The 23,916-nt window shown below is 33.6% G+C and overlaps 2 protein-coding genes across 2 annotated transcripts; both read left to right on the top strand.

The window, feature by feature from the left end:
• Positions 1-1,536: 1,536 nt before the first annotated feature.
• On the top strand, positions 1,537-3,301 carry LOC100232905 (xyloglucan endotransglucosylase protein 1). Its single transcript, XM_002266046.5, has 3 exons — positions 1,537-1,946; positions 2,438-2,631; positions 2,713-3,301. The coding sequence occupies exons 1-3, from the start codon at positions 1,674-1,676 to the stop codon at positions 3,089-3,091; spliced, it is 846 nt and encodes a 281-aa protein (XP_002266082.1). The 5' UTR covers positions 1,537-1,673; the 3' UTR covers positions 3,092-3,301.
• An 18,613-nt stretch (positions 3,302-21,914) lies between these two features.
• Positions 21,915-23,401, top strand: LOC100255518 (crocetin glucosyltransferase, chloroplastic). The gene has a single exon (XM_002266883.4). The coding sequence runs from the start codon at positions 22,008-22,010 to the stop codon at positions 23,397-23,399; it is 1,392 nt and encodes a 463-aa protein (XP_002266919.1). The 5' UTR covers positions 21,915-22,007; the 3' UTR covers positions 23,400-23,401.
• The last annotated feature ends 515 nt before the right edge of the window (positions 23,402-23,916 follow it).

Below are 23,916 nucleotides of genomic sequence, written 5' to 3'. Positions count from 1 at the left end.
TATTTTTATGTACCACTTTAAATTTTTTTTACTTATTTAAGTTTTTAAAATAAAGATTAAATAATTTTAAAATATATAAATTTCTTAATAATTTTAATTATATTTGACTTCCTTTCATATTTTTTTATAGTAAAATCAAACCCAAGAGAGTCATTTTTCTTCATATTTTTTTTTTCCTTAGTACCATGTGATAATCAAATATGGCCATTAGTTTATACATCCATTTTAAAAGCTTAAAATATTAAGCTTATGTTTGGTTCTCGAAAATTACTAAGGTAAGAAAATAAATGTAAAGAAAAATTATTTTATCATGTTTGGTTGTTTATGAAAAATATAAAAAAATAAAATAAAATATAATTAAAATTAGTTAAAAACTTATATATTTTTAAATTATTTAATCTTTATATTGATGAGTTAAAATAAGTAATATGAGTTTGAAATAATAAATAAAAAATAATTTATCAACTTTTAATTTATTTTTTATTTTCTTTCTACTTTTTCTTTATATTTTCTTTTCCTTTCATTTTCTCTTAAAATTTTCGAGAATCAAACATAGCTTAAACAATGGTTCAATTTGTAATGTTTATATCTCTAACACATTTTACTTAGCTTAATGAGATGATGGTATTGTAGCTTGAGAAAGAAAAAAAATTAAGCCTTTGTTTAGTTCCCAAAAAAATTGATGAAAAATATAAGGAAAAGAAAATAGAAATGAAATGCAGAAAAAAAAAAGTGAAAAAAAAAAAGGTTTAAACTTAATAAATTATTTTTATATGATTTTTAAAATTTATTTTAGTTATTTCTCTTTATTATATAAATATTAAATAATTTTAAAATATATAAATTTTAATTATATATGATTTTTTTTTTCATGGTAAAACCAAATATGAAAAACTATTTTTCTCAATACTTTTTTTTTTTTACTGCTTTCTAAAACTAAATGGGAAAAATATGTCTTGCTTCATATATTAAAAAAATGAAAAATAAAAACTCATTCACAACTATAAAAATATTTGGATATTATTTCTTAATATGATTTTGAAACAAATTTTTTATTTCCTATCTTAGTGAATTAAATTTTAAATAAATGTTATATATCATTTGCTTCTAAAACTATCTAATATTTTATAAATTAAATATAATTTAAAATAAATGAGTTTTTATTTATATTATTTATTTATTTGGATATATTAAAACCTATTAGTATCTATTACCAAGTATAATGACTTTGGAATTAAAATCTTGAGCCCACAAAAGTAAGAGTTTTCAATATTCTGAAGAATGATAAGATGTATATGAAAATTAAATATATATGAAAAATAGAAAGGAGAAGGAAAGAGGGGGGATGGCGGTGAGCCGAACCTACGCATAAAAGAAGTTGTTATCGACCAGCTGTCGAAATCATGGCTTGAGGACCCTACACAGAGAGAATCCCAATCATTCTTTAAAAACTCTCTCCCACAAACAACCCGATGCCTAAAACCACCCAACTCCCCTCAGATAACACCAATGCCTTCCAGCTTCTGCTACTTTGCTCAGCTGTCTCCAGTTGTTGGTCACTCACGCGTCTCCCACATCATACGCTCTCTCTCTCAACCCTATATATACCAATCCCTCTCTTCCTCTAAACCTCACATCCAATACTCTACAAAACCCACTATTCTCTTCTCAAAATGGGGTCTTCTTCAAATGGGTATTCATTTTTTGGCTTGGTTTTTGCAATGGTTCTGGCTACTGCCTCTGCTAGTAACTTCTATCAAGACTTTGACATAACATGGGGCGATCATCGTGCTAAGATCTTCAATGGAGGACAGCTTCTGTCTCTCTCTCTGGACAAGACATCTGGGTCTGGGTTTCAGTCCAAGAAGGAGTATTTGTTTGGGAGGATTGATATGCAACTCAAGCTTGTTGCTGGTAACTCCGCTGGCACTGTCACTGCCTACTACGTATGTCATCATTCTCAAACTTCATTCCTCTTCTACTTCGATATCATTACAAAACTCTATTTTGTTAGGGATGATAGTGCTTTTCTCATGTTCACAAAAGATGAAAGTTGCTTGAATATATGTTTGCGTAAAAGATAAGATTTCTCAACATACTTGTTCTCGTGACCTCCTTTAAAATGGTGGGTGGGTGACCGTTTTCTTTCTTTTTCCTTTTGGGAACTCGGGAGTAGTTTTGTCCCCTCAGGGTATAGAGTAATTATTATAGAAGGTATTATTTTGTTTGTTTTGAAATATTAAAGTGTGTCAAAAACAGTATTTAGTTTTAAAAATAGAAAACAGTTGTCGTTTTTATTATCAACCAACAAGTCCTGTTTCATCAACTCTCTCTCCAAACTTCTTTAAGGAACATAACTTGATACCTGCTATGTATATTTTTGGGCACGTGAAATCGTAGGATGAAATTGGAAATTGAGGTTATATTTGTGATGCAGTTGTCTTCTCAAGGGCCAACCCATGATGAGATCGACTTCGAGTTCTTGGGAAACCTAAGTGGAGATCCTTATATCCTCCACACCAATGTATTCACTCAAGGGAAGGGCAACAGGGAGCAACAATTCTACCTTTGGTTCGACCCCACCCGTAACTTCCACACCTACTCCATCGCCTGGAGCGCCCAACACATCATGTACGTAACCCTACATTCCAACGCTACTTCCATTATTTTTCTATAAACTAAAACTGAACTGGGTGTTGGTTTTTTCATCAGTTTCTTGGTGGACAACGTTCCCATAAGGCTATTCAAGAATGCAGAATCAATGGGGGTTCCCTTCCCAAAGAACCAGCCAATGAGGATATACTCAAGCCTCTGGAATGCGGATGACTGGGCCACAAGAGGAGGGTTGGTGAAAACTGACTGGTCCAAGGCACCCTTCACAGCATACTACAGGAACTTCAGAGCCAGCACTTCCACCTCCACAAGCACATTCTCTGACAGTGCCTTCCAGACCCAGGAACTTGATGCCTACAGCAGAAGAAGGCTGAGATGGGTTCAGAAGAACTTCATGATTTACAACTACTGCACTGATCTCAAACGCTTCCCTCAAGGTGTCCCTCCTGAGTGTAAGCACTCAAGGTTTAATCTCTAGAACTGTTTGGGTGGAGTTTGTATAATTAAGGGTGAGCCATGAATATTCTTTTGTTGTTTCCTCTCCATTATGGGCTTGATGCTTATAACATAGGGTACAAATAAATTATTCTTTGCTTTGTATTTAAAGGTTAATTGGTGTAATTTATCAATCTGTTTTTGTATTTCAAATAAATAATATAATAAATTATATGGTGTTGTATTTTTTGAATTTTAGAGAGGAACCAGTTCAATCAAGCAATCTAAAATGAAAAACAAGTATAGAATGTCATTTTCCAACATAGAATGAAAAATGACATAATCCAATCAGATCGACACCAGGTCACAGCTCAGATCCTCCATAAACAATCGATTGATAATCTGTAAATAATTCCAAAAATCCAAAACAACTATTCTACCTTTCTGAAATGAAAATATTTCTCCATCCCTAAACAAATAATATTTCCTCAAATATTTCTAGCTCTGTTATTCCTTGTTGGTTTGTATGGAGTTGGTTGGTGTTAGTTTGTACATAATTCATCTTTCTTCTTTTTAACATGTAACATCTCATCGAAAAAAGGAACAAAAAAAACTCTTCCTCCACAAAAAATATTGTCCTTATACTACAACAAACTTCTCATATAATTTTAATCATGAATGCAATTTTAAGGCACAAAAAGAAGTTTCTGCAATCAAAATTTTTTTACATAGAAATAGGGTTGATTCGTTCTCAATAGCCGTGAGATGGTCATCTTAAGGTAAACCTTTTGTCAATGGATGCTCCTATTACACTTGTACCTGGGATGAAGTTTATAGTCACAATAATTATTTTTGAGCGATGAAGTTTATATTCTTGGAAAATAAAGGTCTTCTCAATGATGAAGGTTGGGTTCATGACAAAAAGATTACATTTCATCCCATCATGTATTCATGGCAAATAATTTTTATAACATTTTTACATGAATTTTTTATTTATAGAAAAAAAACTTTTAAGGATGAGGTTTATAGTCATGGATAAAAAAAATATTCTTTTAGGGATGAAGTTACAATCATGCAAAAAAAAAAAAAAAAGAGTTTTAAAGATGAAATTTATGTCATGGTAATTAAAAGAAATTTCTCCATGATTTTTTTCATATTATATTCGGTGTCCCTTCTTTTTGGTTGAAAGTTATTGGATTATCATTCTTGATTTTTGTTAAGTTGTTATTATTGTTGGGTGATGGTTATCATTGTGGAGGAATCTCTTAACCTTGGCAGGTGAATACTCTATCTCTTCCTTTAACTTCCCAACAAGTGGTATCAAAGTCTAGTTGTAGGAACTTTTATTTTTGAAAGGGATGGAAATAGAAGGGAACTTAGTATCCATGGTAAAACTTAATAATTCAAATTGGGCTATGGGAAGTCCATGATGGTAGATTTTCTCACCATCAAAGATTTGCCAGATACTCTTGAGGGTGAAGAAGTTAAGCCTAAAGATATTTCTGATTTAGAGTGGAATAAGATGAACAAAAAAGCAATTGCCTACATTAGGCAATGGATTGATACAACCTCACGTCATTACGTGGCAAATAAAACAAATGCCTATAATCTCTAGAAGAAATTGGAATCAATGTTTGAACAAAAAATTGTTAGGAATAACATTTTCTTGTTAAAGAAGTTAGTGAACATGAAGTTAAAGGAATGACCACTAATGATAGATCATTTGAATGTTTTTTAGAGTATTGCAAATCAGTTGGTTGCTATGAAAATGGTTATGGATGATGATATACAAGCTTCTTTGTTATTGTGTTCACTACCAGACAGTTGAGAAACCTTTTTTGTGACTATTAGTAACTCTATTTCGAATGATGTATTATCTATGGAGCTTGTGAAGGGAAATTTGTTCAATGAAAAAACAAGAAGGAAGGCTTAAGACCCAGAAAATGCACAAGTCCTCATCATAGAAAGTAGAGGAAGAACTAGGAATTGAGGATAGAAAGGTCATGACAAGTTTGAGGGGAAGTCTTAGTCCAGAGATAAAATAAAATGTTTCCATCATGGAAAAGATGAGCATATGAAAAAGAACTTTCGAATTTGGAAAATAGAACAGAATAGACAAAATCAGGAAAAATAAGATAACAAGAATATCATAGCCTCTATATCCAATAGTGATTAAGTTTTAGTGCTCTCAAATGAGTGTTTGCATATAGATGAGCAAAGAGTTGAGTGGATTGTAAACACTACAACCTCCTACCCTGCTACTCCTCACTTGGAGTTGTTTTCTTATTACAGAGTTAGAAAATTTGGCACAGTTATGATGGGAAACCCTAGTCACTCCAAGATTGTAGGGATATGTGATGTTTTCTTTGCAACCAATATGAAGTGTAAGTTGACATTGAAATATATAAGGCATGTTCCAGATTTATGCCTTAATTTGATGTTAGGTTTGGCCTTGGATAAGCAAGATTATAAAATCTCAAACATAAATTTTAATTAATGTTGCATCTTTTCTCTTTGCAAGGTATAGGGTGACATTTGCTGCTATTGCAATTTTGAGACCATGTAATTGGTGGGACCATGTAAATTAATTCCTAATTAAGGAAGTGTCACTATTTCCACCAATTATTTTTCTCTCAAAAAAATTATTGGAAATCAATGGTTAAAAATGATTATTACTACATTTTTTAAGTAAATATTTTTTAACCCTCATAATTTTTTTTCAAACTTACAAAATATATAATAAATATTTTTTAAACACCTTAAAAAATAGTATTATTCTTTTTTATCTAATATATATATATATATATGAGTTATTTTTTATATAAATATCTTTAAGGTTATAGACAATTATTTGAATATTTTCTCTATTTTATGAATAATACATAGATATTGTCTTAATATATTCTTTTGTAACATGGCCATCTTTTAACTAATGGTGATAATTAATTTTTAATTGAATAATGTATTATAATTTAATAATTTGAAAAGTATTAAAATACCCTTTTAAATATGGAATAAATGTGAACTTGACATGGTTTAAATTATTAAAACACGATGTCATCAAGTCAAGCAAATGTATCATAATTTTCTTTTTTTTTTCTTTTTTTTCCTCATGCCTGATTTCACAAAAAAGGTAGTACCTAAATATTGTGATTAATTTTCCTTTATATGAGATGTAAATGTACTAAAAAAATTGTTAAAACTACTCAAACAAAATATGCAATTACAAATTTTGGATGATGAAATTTAAAAATTCAAATTGTAACAATTTTTAGGTGAAGCAATGTGTGGGGGGAAAGTGTCTAATCCTTAAGTGACAAGAAAAAAAAAAGGTTTAGAGTTGATTGAAATCTTGCATAGAAGGTAGCCTTGTACACCCCTTGTATAGTTAGTATTTTTGTCTTATACAGTTAGTACATTTGCTTTGTATAGTGAGTATAACACACTTGTACAGTAGTACAAATTTCATATACAATTCGTGGATGAAAAGAAAAATAAAGAAGTGATTCAAAATCGATTAAATTTTTTCACAAATGGTAACCTTGTACACTTTGAACATTTCTTTTGTACAGTTAGTGTAACACAATTGTACAATAATGCAATATATCCCTCTTAAGTTATATGTCCATGTAGGTATGTTAACCATATTTCTAATGGTTTGACTGAGAAAATGGTGGATGAATTAGGGTTAATTTTTTTTTTCCTCAAATATTATTACTAGGGAAAGTATCAGAATTTCCATGTGGGAGTTAAATAAAGTGCATGACATGGGTATGTAATCTATGAGTGACAAGGAAAATAAAGAAGTGATTTAGAATTGATTAAAATCTTTCACAAATGATAGCCTTGTACACCCTTGTACACTTAATATATTTCCCTTGTACAGTTAGTGTAATACCATTGTACAATAATGCAATATATTCCTTCTAAGTAATGTATCCACGTACGTGTGTTAACCATATTTTTAATGGTTTAGCTAAGAAAATGGTAGATGAATTAGGGTTAAATTTTTTTCCTCAAACATCATTACTGGGGAAAGTATCGGAATTTCTATATGACAGTTAAATAAAGTGCATGATATGGACATGCAATTCATGGGCGACGAGGAAGATAAATAAGTGGTTTAGAATTGATTAAAATCTTTTACAAATAGTAATCTTTTACACCCCTTGTACATTTAGTACATTTCCCTTGTGCAATTAGTGAATACCTTTGTACAATGATACAAATTAAATATAATTTCAGTAGTTTGATTAAGAAAAAAAGTGGAAAACTTAAATCCAAATTTTTTTTTTTTGTGAACATATTATATTTTTGTGAAAAAAATATACAATTAACCGATTCATTTATTTAATTGTGAACATATTATATCTTTTATTTTATTATTAAAATAACTAATAGAAAAAATATAAAGATAATCAATAAATAAAATTTAATTCTTTTTATTATTTTCATACAAAAAAATTGTATTAAACAAGGTATTCAATTTTCATTTTTAAAAATAATTTTTTTCTAATTAAACATATTTTTAAAAAGAGACAATATAGAAAACAAAAATTATTTTTAAAAATAAAAGAAGTAAAAACTAAAAAAAATATTTTAAAACCAAACTCAAATATAATCTATACAATTTTTAACTACCGTTTTCATTTAAAATGGGTAAATATACCATTCAACCCTTTTATATGAGAAAAATTCGATCTCTATTATACTATGTATTAATATAATCCATTTTTAAATACGAAAAATTTTAATTGGATATTTAAAATAAAAACTCTTCATCCATCTCTTTTATTTTTTTTTTCAATTAAGTCAAATTATTAAGAAAATTCCTTAATAAACAAATTTGCAACATTTCATATAACTTATTACCAAAAGTCTATATTCAAAAAATTATTAAAAAAAAGAAGGAAGAAGATTAAAAAAATTAATTTTTTATATTTTATAATAGTAAAAAAATAAACTTTAAAATACTTTTTTAGTATAGAAGAAAAAAATAGTAAATACATTTATTTTAAATAGTGTTTTAATCATTAAATTATTTACTTCTAAAATGTAAAAGATAATTTTTATTCATTTAAATTAATAGTTTTTTTTTTCAAAAGTTTTTCCAAAATAGTTTTTGAATCATTAATATAATTTTTGTTTAGAAAATAAAGTTGATTTTTCAATTATTTTTAAAAGAGTTTTAAAAAAATAAAAAAAGATTAAATAATGAAGAATTTTATGGAAGTGACATATAAAGAGTGGTGGTATAAAAACAAAAATGATGGGTGTAAGTCAAAAGGGTATTTTTGTCTATTCTTATATCATATCCTTATAATCAATTATGAGTATTTGAAGGACCTTTTATTAATTATCAAAGCCAAATGGGTGTAAAGCCCAATTCTCCCATTAGTTTTTTCTTTTATTGGATATTTTTAGGTACATATCTTATCTATATTTTTTCCCTAAAAGTTCATTGCTAGATTTTTTTGTTTTTTTTTTTTTTTGTGTTTTGGTACATGTTTATATCTTTTTAATTAGTACTTTTAAATATAAACATAAACTAATGTTGTTTTTTTTCTTATTTGCAAGAGGTTGGGTGATATTTGCAACATTTACAATTTTTAGAGTACAAGATCATGCATAAGTTTTTGTCATCATGTATAGCTATTGGATTTTTTGGTAAATATCTGTCATTTATATATATATATTTGATATGAGTACAAGATCATGTATAAGTTCTTGTTATCATGCATAATTATTTAATTTTGGTTCTTTTTTAATAAATATCTTATATATATATGTATATTTGATAATAGTATAAGATCATGCATACTTGCTAAGTTGTTTATGGATACATTTTGATATATTTAGGATAAATATTTATATCTTTTTAATGAACTTTCAAACATAAACATAAAATAATGTTACTTTTTTCTTTCTTGCCAAAGGTTAGGTGACATTTGCAGTAGTTGCAGTTTTTAGAGGAGAATATCACACATAAATTTTTGTTATCATGTACAATTACTTGATATTTGGTTATTTTTGGGTAAATATCTATCCTTTTTTCATATATTTTTGATAAGATAACAAGATTATATATAGTTGTTAGGTTGTTTGGGAATACATTTGGATACGTGTTTATATCATTTTATTAATCTTTCAAATATAAACATATACTGATGTTTTTTCCTAGTTGCAGAAGGTTAGGTGGCATTTGCAGCAATTACAGCACTTTTGAAGGCACAAGATCATGCATACATTATATTTATCATGTATAACTATTGGATTTTTGGGTACATATTTGCGTTTTTTTGGATGTATGTGATGATAATACAAGATTATGCAAGGATATTAAGTTTTTTTTTGTCAATATATTTGCCTACATGTTCATATATATATTTTTTAATATATTTTATACATCCATGTAGTTTATCTATCTATCTATCTATTTATCTATATATATATACACACACACACAATAGGTTCAATTTTTATGTACATCATTTGGGCAACAGGTTAGGTTGTTGACATGTTCCATATGCAACCTTGATATGAAATAAAACAATTTCCTTTATATGAATAAAGAAATCTTGACATAAAAGAAATTGTATTCCTTGACATAAGAATAAAGGAACCTTAACATATTAAAATTTCAACTTTGAAAAAAAAAATCCTTGACATATGTGTAAATTAAATTTAAAAGCATATAAAACAACATTGACATATGTCATACTTAAGCTTAAGATATATTGAATATAATCTTGACAAAACAATGAGTCAACCTTCACATATGTTTAACCTAACCTTGATTGAAGTGGAAGAAACATTAACATATATCATATTAATAAGATACCTACATTGATAGAAATAAGGTCTACCTTAACATATGCATATGTCAAGCTAGCTTTTATCATTTCTTGACACTGGCATAGATGACATATGTGAATACCGATCTACCTTATCTTGATGATGAAAAACTGTCAATGAAGAGCTTTTTTTCTTGTAGTGTGGAAGCTCACTAAGGCTCATTGGTTGTTGCAAAAGAAGAAGCATGTTGCACTTAATTTGTACAAGACTCAAGGGAAAGTTTGTAATGATGAGTTACATGCTATAAAGGGTACTTCCTTGGAGTTGTGGCATAAAAGTTTGGGACATATGAGTGAGAAAGGATTGCAAGTTTTGGCAAGGAATTTCTTAATTCCCTTGGCCAAAAATGAATCCTTGTCTTCTTGTGATCATTGTTTGGTTGGAAAACAGCATAAGGTTTCCTTTAATAGTAGATATAAGAAGTTAAAAAAGTTGGAGTTGGTACACTCTAATGTTTGTGGCCCCATGGATGTGGAAACTCTTGGAGGAAATAAACATTTTATCACCTTTATTGATGATGCTACTAGGAAGGTATGGATTTATTTGCTCAGATCAAAGGATCAAGTATTTTAGTATTTTCTACGATTTCATGCCATGATTGAGAAAGAGAATGGAAGGAAATTGATATGTCTTAGGTATAATAATGGAGGTGAGTACAACTCAAGGGAGTTTGAAGTTTATTGCACTACAAATGGTATAAGACATGAGAAAACAATCTCAAGCACTCCATGACATAATGGTGTGGTTGAAATGATGAATCACTCCACATCATTGAGAGGGTTGGTGTATGTTGAAGATTGCAAAGTTGTCTAAGGTGTAAAACTTTTGTCCATGTTTCCAAATAACAGAAATCCAAACTTGATGATAAGGCAGTTCCACATGTCTTTGTTAGGTATGATGATGAGGACTTTGGAGTCAAATTTTGGATCTAACCAAGAAGAAATTGGTAAGAAGTAGAGATGTGGTCATTCAAAAAGATCAAACTTTAGGAGATTTTGACAAACCTAATTGTAAACCCCTTAAAAGACCAAGGGTTCTTTTCATTTGTTTGGGACCACCCGGGGGGGGGGGGGGGGGAGAGAGAGAGAGAGAGAGAGAGAGAGAGAGAGAGAGAGAGAATTTTCCATTCATTTTTTTTGAGATGAGGGGGGACCCCTTTTCTGCCATGAAGAAGCTGATAGAAGTGGTTACACAGGTCAGAAAATACAAAAGGAAGAAGAAGAAGAATTGTATTATTATCTTCAGAGTACACCGGTGTGGGTATTTATAAGCTAGGTGAGGTGGTTGGATGAGTTAGTTTGGGGTTGTTACATGGTTGTTCAGTTACAACTGTGGGAGAGGAGGTTAGGTTAGAATCTGTTTGGTTATCATCCCCCCTCAAGCTCATAGGCGGGGAGGTGACTGTGAGCTTGCTTCGTAAGCTACAAAATTGGGAAATAGGCAAATGTTTGGTTAAAATATCAGCAAGTTGATCAGTGGACGGCACATAGCAGATTTGAAGCTCTTGTCGCAACACCTTTTCCCTGATAAAGTGCAAGTCTAATTCGATATGTTTGGAACGAGAATGAAAGACCGGATTTGCAACAAGATGAGCTGCACTTTGATTATCACACCATAAGACTGGTGGAGAAGTGGGCAAGCAAAGCTCCTGAAGAAGAGACTGAATCCATACTAGCTCAGCCGTGAGAGAGACTAATCCTCGGTATTCAGATTCAGCACTGCTCTTGGAGACTAAGCGTTGTTTGGAGGAGGACCATGAGATGAGATTTGAGCCGAGGAAGACACAATATCCACTGGTGCTTCGGCGATCATCTGGACAGGAGGCCCAGTCAGCATCACTATATCCCTGAAGCTCCGTAGAAGTTGAAGTTTGAAAATGAAGACCAAGAGAGATGGTGCCCTTTAAATAACGAAGAATGCGTTTGACAGCCAACCAGTGAACATCAGAGGGCTTGGCCATGAACTGATAAGCTTTGTTAACGGCAAAAGCAATATCAGGCCGAGTGAGAGTGACATACTGTAAAGCTCCCACTATACGACGATATTCTGAGGGATCTGGGAGAGGAACACCATCAGACTGAGACAATGTGCGTCCAAGGCTGCCGGGTGTAGGGGCTGGTTTAGAAGCCTCCATCTGAGTGCGGTGAAGTAAGTCAGCAATATATTTTTGTTGATTGAGATGCAAAACCAAGCCCTGTTGTTGAGCCTGAATGCCCAAAAAATATGATAAAGGGCCAAGATCTCTGAGGGCAAATTTTTCATGGAGATAGGAAATGAAATGGGAAACCAGCTTGGGATTACTACCAGTAACCAAGATATCATCCACGTATACAAGAAGAATAAGAATATCAGAAGCGGTATGGTGAGTGAAGAGAGAAGTGTCTGCCCAAGATGACTGAAAGCCATAATCAACCAATGCAACTCGAAGCTTTTGAAACCAAGCTCTAGGGGCCTGTTTCAGGCCATAAAGAGCCTTGTGTAATTTGCAAACATAGTGAGGATATTGGGGGTGGACAAACCCTTGAGGCTGAGCCATAAAAACCTCCTCTTGAAGGTCCCCATTAAGGAAGGCATTCTCCACATCTAATTGACGAATTGGCCATTGAAAGGAAACTGCCAAGGCAAGGATGAGGCGTATGGTGCAGGGCTTCACAACTGGACTAAAGGTGTCAAAGTAATCCACTCCCGGAGTCTGGGTGAAGCCTTGAGCAACCAGCCTAGCTTTATGCCTTTCTACTGAGCCATTAGGGAGATATTTTAACTTGTATATCCAACGGCAACCAACAATGTGTGCTGAGGGCGGAGGAGGAACTAAACTCCAAGTGTGGTTGCAAAGAAGAGCTTGATATTCATGTTGCATAGCCTGAACCCAAGGTTCACTCTTAGATGCCTGACTGTAAGTGTGAGGCTCACTTGTTGTCTGTATGAGAAAACTCTTTTTCTTATGAATTCCAGATTTTGCCCTGGTCACCATAGGGTGGGTGTTGAGGGGTGAAGGAGAAGAGGAAGGTGTAGGAGAAGGAGTGGGTGCAAATGGGACCTGAAGTAGTGGTGGAAGAGAATCTGAAGTGGAGGTGCAATTGGTACTTGAAGTAGGAACAGGAAATGACACAGTTGAGGGTGAAGATGTAGATAAGAGGGGTGGATTTATTAAGGCAGACGTGAGAGGAGTGTGCTGTGGTAAGGGTGAATGAGCAGGTATTGACTGAAATGGAAAAGAGGATTCATGAAAGAGAACATCTCTGGATATGTATAGACGATTAGTGGAGACATCAAGACAAATGTAACCTTTGTGAGCTGAGGCATAGCCAAGAAACACACAAGCAGTAGATCTATAGGAGAGTTTGTGGTGATTATAAGGTCTTAAGGAGGGAAAACACAAGCAGCCGAAAACTCTGAGATGATGATAGTTTGGAATTTTATGAAAAAGAACTTGTAGAGGAGATTGAAAATTGAGGAGTTTAGCTGGTAGGAGATTGATGAGATAGACTGATGTTTGAAAGGCAAATGACCAATACTTTGAAGGTAGGAAGCTTTGAGCCAGAAGGGCCATGCCTATTTCCACAAGATGGCGGATTTTCCTTTCTGCCCGACCATTTTGTTGGGGTGTATGTGGACACGAAAACTGATGAACAATTCCATGAGCTTCAAGGTAAGGTTTAAATGCTATGAATTCCCCACCATTATCAGATTGAATGCATTTTATGGTGGAATTTAACTGGTTTTCAATCATTTTTCTAAAGGTAATGAAAGTGGAGAGGGCCTGGTCCTTGGTGGAGAGAAAATAAATCCAAGTATACCTGGAATAATCATCAATGAAAAGAAGAAAATACCGTGCACCTGATGTGGAAGGAGAAGGAGCAGGACCCCATAAGTCAGTGTGAATAAGAGCTAAGGGTTGGGATGCATGAGAAGATGACAAAGAATAAGGTAAAGAATGAGACTTAGCCAGTGGACAAATTTTACATGGAGCAATTTTATTAATCTGAAATGAAACAGAAGGATTACAAGAGGCTAAAGCCTTGGAAAGAATAGGAGCTGCTGGGTGTCCAAGTCTGGAATGCCAAATTGCACCAGGAGTGAGAGCAGAAACGGAGCTGGTAGACACAAAAGCAAGAGTAGATGATGAAGAAGGAAACTCATACAGACCATCCCTAAGCCATCCCTTGAGAAGTGTCTGCTTGGTGACCTGATCTTTGACAAAGAAATGGGTTGAATGAAACTCAAAAAAGACAGCATTATCAGTGCAAAATTTGGAAACACTGATGAGGTTAGTGGAGAGTTGAGGAACATGAAGAACTTGATTTAAGCAAAAGACCTTGGAATGAAAGAAAAAGGATTTATTACCTGTGTTTAGGATGGGTAAGGAATGACCATCACCAATGGTGACCTGATCAGCACCTGAGTACGGTTGAACATTAGAGAGAGTTTGAGCAGAATGACTGAGATGGTGGGTAGCTCCAGTGTCAAAGAACCAAGAATCTTGATGATTTGGTGCTGCAGCAAGCATGGCTTGTAATGGAGAAGAGTCTTGTGAAGAAGATACACCACTGGTTCCTTGATAGGTGATGTCAAAACGGTGATAACATTTTACAACGGTATGTCCAAATTTACCACACAATTGGCATTGAGGGCGAGTAGGGAGGTGAGGAGCAGATGAGGAGGATCTGTTAGCAGGTCTGTTATGAGGTCTGTTATGGGGTCTGGTATGAGAAAATGGGACATGCTGGTGATTTCCTGAGTAATGAGATTGGAATCGGGGTTGAGGAGATTGGAATCTGGGGTGATGAGGTCTGGGATGTTGGGTGGAAGGGGCAGCAGCTATGTGGGCAGCCGCAAATGGCAGGTCTGCAGATGAGGTATGCTGATGGTTTAAGCGTTGCTCATGGGTAAGTAGAATACTGTGGACAGAGTGAAGAGAAAGATCATCTTCACGGGCTGTTAAGGAGGCCACAATAGAGTTGTATTCAGAACCCAGTCCTCCAAGAAGTTGCAAGATATGATCAGTTTCCTTAACAGGCTCCCCAATGGCAGCAAGATTATCAGAAATAGTCTTAATCTTGAGAATGTATTCTAGCATAGGATCAGCCCCTTTCTTTGTTGTCTGAAACTCAAGACGAAGCTGTAGAATACGAGCCTTGGATGAGGCAGAAAAGATTTTGTGTAGAGCCATCCAAGCATCATGGGAGGTCTGAAACCCAACGATTTGGCCCATAATATCTGGTGTTAACGTGGAATACAACCAGCTAAGAACCATGCGATCGAAACGTCTCCATTGCACAAAGTCAGGATTGAGTTCGCCAGTATGGAGCTCTTGAGGCGGGCATGGCTTAGTGCCATCGATATATTCTTCAAAGCCATTAGCGTAAACTACATTTTCCATCTGGGTTTTCCAGAGAATGTAGTTGTTACGATCAAGTTTGATTGGGAGGGCATGGTTGAGGGATAAAGAAACGGGGCTGGAGGTTGAAGAAGAAGGTAAATGAAGATCAGAAGAGTGAGTAGATGACGGCATCTTGAAAAAAAAATCAAGAAAACAAAGCTGGCTCTGATACCATGATAGAAGTGGTTACACAGGTCAGAAAATACAAAAGGAAAAAGAAGAAGAATTGTATTATTATCTTCAGAGTACACCGGTGTGGGTATTTATAAGCTAGGTGAGGTGGTTGGATGAGTTGGTTTGGGGTTGTTACATGGTTGTTCAGTTACAACTGTGGGAGAGGAGGTTAGGTTAGAATCTGTTTGGTTATCAGAAGCTGCATGGACAGGTGGCCAAGAGCACGGCTCGCCCATGGTGCTGGGTGAGGATGACGCATTGGCGGAATGGTGCACATGAGAGCAGGTAGTGGCTTGCTAAGGAAGACGGGAAACAGGGGAGATTTGGAGGTGAGGGGATTCTTTCTGAAAGAGGGGTTCTTTGGCTGAGCAGAAAAAGGAAGGGAAGAGAGCAGAGCGGGTGGCCAGGAAACTTTTGGCTTGAGGAAAACATCCAGGTATGACTACTAGACCACTCGTTTGCTTTGAGGGATCTATCCTTTGTATGCATACTCTGTTTTAGTTTTGTTTCTGGTGTTTTTTTTTTCTATCTTTCTTGTCAATGCTTGATGCTTTGTTTCTTCCTCTGAACTTGATGTATCAAAATCATTTTATTTTTTTTTTGCTTCCTTCCTATGCCACCTGTATCCAGCCCATTGATCATTATGAAATGGAGCCGAGTTCAGTAGTATCTTTTTCGTTTGTATATGCTCTGTTTTTCTTCACTTCCTCGTTTCGTGCACTTTTGGAATGTTGGGTATCATGCTTGGGTTGGCTATGAGACAGGAAATTAGTATTGCATCGAACCTGGACAATGTGAAGGTCATTTCAGATATATCGAATTGTCTAATACCAGTATATCATCCTAGACATGTTAGTGAACTAGAAAAGACGTTAAGCTTGCTGAAAATAAAAAAAGCAAGGTGACAAATAATGGTATAACTGAACAACTGTCATCTCCATGTTGTCGGAATGCTTCCCAAGTTCCTATAAGGGAATCCAGACCAACCGAGGGAGTTTTGTTTCTTGGAATTGAAGATATCATCTGGACCAAGACCAAGGACGGTTTCTGAGATTTTTTTTTAGCCAGATATGGTTACTGCTAGGGTCACAACTCATCTAGAATTCTGTTTCCTTTTGAGGTAATGGGAATTCCAAAGAGGATTCCTAGATATATTCGAAAGAAGTTTGATAAGAAAGAGTGATCCAGTTGATGTGAGCTCCACTGCATGGTTTTGCTTTCTGGTTTGATGTCGAATTAAATGGGTTTGTAGGATTTTTATTTTTTATTTATTTCCTGCTAGTGGCTGACTCCATTACCTTGTCCATGTCATCAGTTTTCAATACCCACTCATCAATCTTCATGCAAAAGCTGTTTGCTCAGGTGGTGGAAAAGAATATATAAAATGGGTTTATGGCCATTACACTAGAGACGTGCACTTGAAGATCACCACAATCCATATTTCTTTTTATTATTTCATCACATTTTGATATCAAAACAAAATTTTCAAGATTCAATTTTCCAACATTCCATTCTCAAAATAATTTTTCAGGTTTCCAGTTTTCGAAATTTAATTTTCCGACATTCCATCCTTAAATTAATTTTTCGGGTTTCCAGTTTTCGAGATTTATATTTCTGACATTCTATCCTTAAAATAATTTTTCGGGTTTTCAGCTTTCGAAATTTAATTTTCCGACATTCCATGCTTAAAATTAATTTTTTGGGTTTTTAGTTTTCAAAATTTAATTCCATCCTTAAAATCCTCACGCATGCATGACCACACCAACCTTCATATCCGTCCAACAATCCTCACGCATGCATGGCCATACCAACCTCCACACCCACTCATCAATCTTCATGCAAAAGTTGTTTGCTCAGGTGGTGGAAAAGAATATGTAAAATGGGTTCATGGCCATTATACTGGAGACGTGCACGTGAAGATCACCACAATTCATATTTGTTTTTATTATTTCTTCACATTTTGATATCAAAACAAAAGTTTCAAGATTTAATTTTCCGACATTCCATCCTCAAAATAATTTTTCGGGTTTCCAGTTTTCGGAATTTAATTTTCCAACATTCCATCCTTAAAATAATTTTTCGGATTTCTAGTTTTCGAAATTTAATTTTCCGACATTCCATCCTTAAATAATTTTTTTTGGGTTTTCGGTTTTCAAAATTTAATTTTCCGACATTCCAGCCTTAAAATAATTTTTCGGGCTTCCAGCTTTCAAAATTTAATTTTCCGACATTCCATCTCTAAATAATTCTTCAATTTTCCAATTTCTAAATTAACTTTCCAATTTTTAAAATTATTTATCTAATCATTATTATTCTCGTTATTACTATTATTCCATTTATTTATTTGTTTATTTATTCTAAAAATTCCCTCTTTAAACAATTTTTCAAATTTCAAAAATTCGACTATTCACGTTCATTCATTTAAATATTGCTTTCGTTGTTATTATTATTATTCTATTTATTTATTTATTTCTTTCTTTTAAAAATTCCAATCATTAAAGTTCAATTTTTCAAAATTCCGTTTTCCAAATTTAATTTCCAATATAAAAAATTCCACTATTCACATTATGTTGTTTAATGATTATTTTCGTTATTATTATCCCATTCATTTATTTATTCACTTATTCATATATTTAAAATTTCATCCTTAAATGATTCTTTAAATTTCCAATCCCTAAGTTCAATTTCCAATTTCCAAAATCCTAACTTCTGTAATTATTCGTCCAATCATTATTATTTCGTCATTATTATTATTCCATTCATTTATTTATTCACTTATTCATTTATTTAAAATTCTGTCCTTAAATAATTCTTCAAAATTTCGATTTCCAAATTTAGTTTTATGAAATTCCAATTTTCCAATTTTCGAACTTAATTTTCAATTTCCAATATTATAATTCTCGCATTTATTTACTTATTATTATCATTATTATTATCATTTTATTCATTTACTTCTAAAAATTCTGCCTTCGAATGATTTCCAAGATTTCCAATTTTTATAATTCAATTTTCATAGTTTCTACTTCTAAAATAATTTTCAATTCTGATTTCTTTCAAAATTTAATTTCCAAAAGCCCTAATTTCGTAATTTAATTTTTAAAAAATCCCAAACTCTCAAATAATTTTCAAAATTCCAATTTCTTTCAAATTTAATTTCTAAAATTCTCATTCTTACATTTAATTTCTAAAAATCCAATTTTCAAATAATCTCCAAAACTCCAATTTTCAAATAATCTCTAAGACTCCAATTTTCAAATAAATTTCAAAAATCCAATTTTCCCTCGAGCAGTTTTAATTTATGTTTGGTGATGCATGTGATATGTTTTGTGCTCTTTATTGTACACTGACTCCATTTTTATGATAGCGCATTGCTCGTTCGTGGCCCAAGTACCCATCCACTCTCATTCTAGTCATTCTCTATGCATGTTTTGATTCCCATATGTGTATGACCGATTTGAGTATCCATTGATTTTCCTATTGATTGCCACGTCAGCTTCATTTTATTAGTAGAGACCCGACTTTAGGGACTTAGAGGGGTGCTACAGTCTTTATCGTACCTTCCCGATAAGTAATCTGACCCCCGAGCATGATCCGGTTTTTCATAGACCACATTTTCCAAAATAAGGAGTCACACTTAGGGTTTTCTTTCTTATTTTGTTTACCCTTGTAAAACTAAAACAAAAATAAGTGGCAACTCCAAGTAATTTTTTTTAATAAATAAAATCATTTTCAAATAAAAATCGAGCTCTCTATCGAGTGGAAAACGCATGAGCCAAAATACAGGGTCCACACTAATCAATCCAAAGCTATAAGTGATGACTTTATTGAGTTGGTACTTATTCCTTCATCATTAGAGCAGCCCAAAAATGAAGAGGAGGAAATTGATGAGCTACCAAGAGATGATAGTGCAAATGACATAGCTACACAAGAGCCAGTTGAGCATGAGGAGTAGGGGAAACAATCACTTCATCAGGAGGCTTTGGTACCCCAAGCTAAGAGGTCTACTAGAGAGCATCGTCCTTCTACTAGATATTCTTCATCTGAGTACATGTTAATAATTGATGAGAAGGAGCAATAGAGTTTCCAGAAAGCTAAGTCTTATGAGAATAGTTGCAATTGTTTGAGAGCCATGCAAGATGAGATGGATTTCTTGCATAAAAATTATATGAGTTGGTACAACTTCCTAAAGGAAGAAAATCATTGAAAAACAAATAGGTATTCAAGTGGTTGAGGGATATAGTTGAAGAAAATAAGTCAAGTTGATAAAGATTCACACCAACAAAAATGTCTCAAATATGTTGACAAAGGTTGTCCCAAAGCAAAAGCTTTAGTTCTGCATTGACATAATAGGTTTGAACTCCATGTGATGGGGTTATGGATTCGCATTCCTCCTTCATATGTTGGAGGGGGAGATTGTTGGGCTAAGTTTGTCCAGCCCATGAGCCCATATATTAGACTATTTTATATTTGGGTATTCCTTAAGCGCAAATATAAATAACATTAAAGTTTTGGTATTATGAGAGAAGGGGTGATTGAGAAAAGGAATGTATATATATATATATATATATATATATATATATAGGATTGTTTTTTGGGCACTTTTCTAAGGCTCAAGGGTGAAGTTACAAGTTCTTTCATCAACCTTTTGGGGAAATCCCTGTGGTACGAATAATTTCTTCCTAATCTCTTTTTGTTCATTGTTTTCTAAGGTGATGGATTCCCACCTCAAATATTGAGATATATTTGTATAAGTTTTCAAAGTGAAGAAACCTATGAGGACTTAACTATTGTATCACCATTTGGAGGGTTTTTCCATGTTATATTTGATGTCCCTTTTTTTTATTAAATGTTCTTGGATTATCATTCTTGATTCTTGTTAGGTTGCTATTATTGTTGAGTGGTGGTTATTATTGTGGAAAATCTTTTGAACTTGGCAAGTGAATACTCTAGATCTCTCATTTTAACTTCTTAACAAAGCCATGGGTGGATTGACCATTTTCTTCACAACAAAGCAAGATGATTAGAGGACATATTGTAGCACCAGCAATTGCGATCATGATTGTCCTTACATATTGGCCTTGCTTTCCTTCTTTCTTTTACACATTTACATCAGGATGATTTATTGCCCTTCTTTGAACATGTGATTGTTCTACACTTCACTTAATTGTTCATTTTCTTTCCTCCTCACGATAAAAGTTCATAATTTGGTCCCTTGCTTCCACTAGTTGTTTGAACTTTAAGGAAGTTCTTTGGCGATTTTCTTTGCCTCCATCAACCTCATGTAATAACCTTTACTTGAAATTCACCTAAAATGCCTCATTTCATTCTATTTTGTTGCATACCCATGTTAGCTCTAAAATACGACTTACAAGAATTCAAGTAAAAAAAGATATGATTAATACTCAAAAGTGATAATAAAATCTATGTTTTTAAGTGTGAAAATAATGTTTTTTGTAGTGTTAATCACTTTCATCTTGTTATATGAAATAGAAAACTCATTTTTCTCAAAAACACAAAGGCCTTGCTAATAAATGTTATCATCTAAGATAGCATCAAGTTCAACAAACATAATGTTATAATGACTTTGTATCCTCCTTTCTAGTTGTTTGAAAGGTTGTTAATAGAAAATGTGTGCCACAAGTCCAAATACACCAATAACAAGGTTGAGAATGAGGAGCCAAAACTTGTAGAAGTAGAAGAAGAGGAAAAAGAAGATGAACCTAATAAGGGGTGGTTCTCTTTGTCATTGATTAAAGTTGAGATCGATTGATTGCTCACTATGGTGGGGATGATATATTGCCTCAATAGTGTCAAGCCCCCAAGTGCAAGGACTTAAAATTGTAATAACTTCTAAAGAAGGTTGAATTGTGAGATTATGATTATAAAGATGTTGGCAATGCAGTAACTTATTGAGAATTTATAATAGGTAACATTTCTAGCTACTAAATTGTCCAATCTACAAAAGAAGAAGATGAGGCTTGAGGATCCCTGAAATATCAATGATAACCGATTTTATTCTTTATTTTGCTCCCTTGTGATGTAACTTAGGAGTTAATTTAAATTTTATATGTTTTAATTTTTACTTAAGTTTTTTAATTAATTTTTTTAGAATTAGTCATTTTATAATTAAAATTTAAAATTTTAAACTATTTTACCTTTTCAATTTATTTATTTATTTTATTTATGTATGCTTTTCATCCATCTTCTGAAATTTACTTTCGGTAAAATATAAAAATACACCTCTCTCCTTTGATTCACAATAAAGACTTGAAAAATAAATATAATAATAATTATTATTCGAATTGAAATTGATGAACTAAGGAAAAGGAAATAAATTCATGGTTGAATCAGTAGAATCCGGTCAGATACTGTTTCCATCCATAAAATCTGAAAACACATTTTTTCCTTTCAATATCAAATGTAATTTAATACAATATTATTCATTCTGCAAACTGCAGCCCTTTATTTAAGGTTTCACACCCCTTTACAATACCAGTCATGAGCAATTCTCCACATTTCACCCCTTCCCTGTAAACTAGCCCCGGCCATGGCTCCTCCTCACTTCCTCCTTGTCAGCTATCCAGCGCAAGGCCACATCAATCCAACTCTCCGGTTGGCCAAGCGGCTAATACAAACCGGTGCTCAGGTCACCTTTGTCACTACCGTCTATGCCCAACGCCGCATGGTCAAACCGCTGTCTGTTTGTGGATTATCCTTCGCCCCCTTCTCTGATGGCTACGACGATGGGTGTGAAAACAAAGACAATTTACATCACGTTCTGTCAGAGATTAAGCGCCAAGGAACGCTAAAGCTCACTGAGCTCGTGCTGGAATGTGCTGACCAAGGTCGGCCCGTTGCTTGCATAGTGTACACCATGATCTTTGATTGGGCGCAAGAGGTGGCACGTAGGGTTCAGGTCTTATCTGCTTATTTCTGGAATCAAGCGACCACAGTGTTTGACATCTACTACTATTACTTCAATGGTTATGGAGATGAAGTTAGAAATAAAAGCATTGATCCCTCATCGTCCATTGAGCTTCCAGGACTGGAGCCACTGTTCACTAGCCGAGACCTTCCCTCTTTTCTACTGTCTTCAAATAAATTGACTTTTGTTCTCGAATCGTTTCAAAAGAATTTCGAAGCACTTAGCCAAGATGAAAACCCTAAAGTACTGCTAAACACCTTTGATGCATTAGAGCCCAAGGCTTTGCGGGCCTTGGACAAGCTTAAATTGATTGGAATTGGCCCCTTGATCCCATCTGCTTTCTTGGATGCAAAAGATCCAACTGATATTTCTTTCGGAGGTGACCAATTTCAAGGTTCCACTGACTACATAGAATGGTTGAACTCCAAGCCCAAATCATCAGTCATTTACATATCCTTTGGGAGCTTAGCTATTTTGTCAAAGCCGCAAATGGAGGAGATTGCCTGTGGTCTGCTAAATAGTGACCGACCTTTTTTGTGGGTCATAAGAGAACCCGATAAGGGAGAAATGAAAGATGAAGAAATGCTGGGTTGCAGAGAAGAATTGGAACAGAGAGGGATGATAGTACCTTGGTGTTCCCAATTGGAGGTTTTGACCCATCCATCATTGGGATGTTTTGTGACGCACTGTGGGTGGAATTCAACCTTGGAGAGCATGGTTTGTGGGGTTCCGGTTGTGGCATTTCCCCAAGGGACGGATCAAGCCACCAACGCAAAGCTGATCACGGACATGTGGAAAACTGGCATTCGGGTGTGGGTGAATGAAGAAGGAATGGTTGAACGTGATGAGATAAAGATGTGCTTGGAAATTGTTATGGGAGATGGAGAAAGAGCAGAAGGATTGAGAAGGAATGCTGAGAAATGGAAGGAGTTGGCGAGGGAAGCTATGAAGAATGGTGGAATGTCGGACAATAATCTCAAGGCTTTTGTGGATGAAGTTGGACAAAAATTGTAACTAGTCAGTGCATCTAGATTCGTTCATGAAAAGTATATTTTCTGGGATACAAAAAGCTCCTAGTCAGTGCAGTTATATTACCTGAAAATCAGTGTGTTCAAGTTTATGTTTATTTATTTATTTATTGTTTTTTTCCTAAGTGGAGAGAGTTTTTTAAAATTTTTAGATGTCTTTAAATAAGATTTGAATATTTATTAAATAATGAAATTCACCGCCGAGTCAGATTATTCTTCCATAATGGGATCTGACTGTTTGATTTGAAATCAACTACTCTTACCAAATGTGGTGAGCAATCGGTAGACCTCAAGCCACTATCGTTTGTATCCCCATGTTGGTTTGCAATTTGACATCAAAATGTGGTATCAAAATAAATAGATAGTATTTGAAAGAAAGAGAAAAAGCAGAAAAGAAAGAAGGAAGATTACCAATATCTTCTATGTTTTTCATCTTATTATTATTCTATAGAAAATATAGTTCTTTCAATAGTAAGTCACCTGTAATTAATTACTTGAAGAGT

This window comes from Vitis vinifera, chromosome 5, assembly GCF_030704535.1.
Source record: "Vitis vinifera cultivar Pinot Noir 40024 chromosome 5, ASM3070453v1".
Lineage (NCBI taxonomy): Eukaryota > Viridiplantae > Streptophyta > Magnoliopsida > Vitales > Vitaceae > Vitis > Vitis vinifera.
Note: the sequence above shows the minus strand (reverse complement) of the source record. Positions and strands in the feature narration are given on the sequence as shown.

Coding starts and splice junctions, on each gene's coding strand:
- LOC100232905 (XM_002266046.5), top strand. CDS start 1,674: ATGGGGTCTTCTTCAAATGGGTATTCATTTTTTGGCTTGGTTTTTGCA. Junction 1,947..2,437: donor GCACTGTCACTGCCTACTAC/GTATGTCATCAT, acceptor TTTGTGATGCAG/TTGTCTTCTCAAGGGCCAAC. Junction 2,632..2,712: donor TGGAGCGCCCAACACATCAT/GTACGTAACCCT, acceptor TTTTTTCATCAG/TTTCTTGGTGGACAACGTTC.
- LOC100255518 (XM_002266883.4), top strand. CDS start 22,008: ATGGCTCCTCCTCACTTCCTCCTTGTCAGCTATCCAGCGCAAGGCCAC.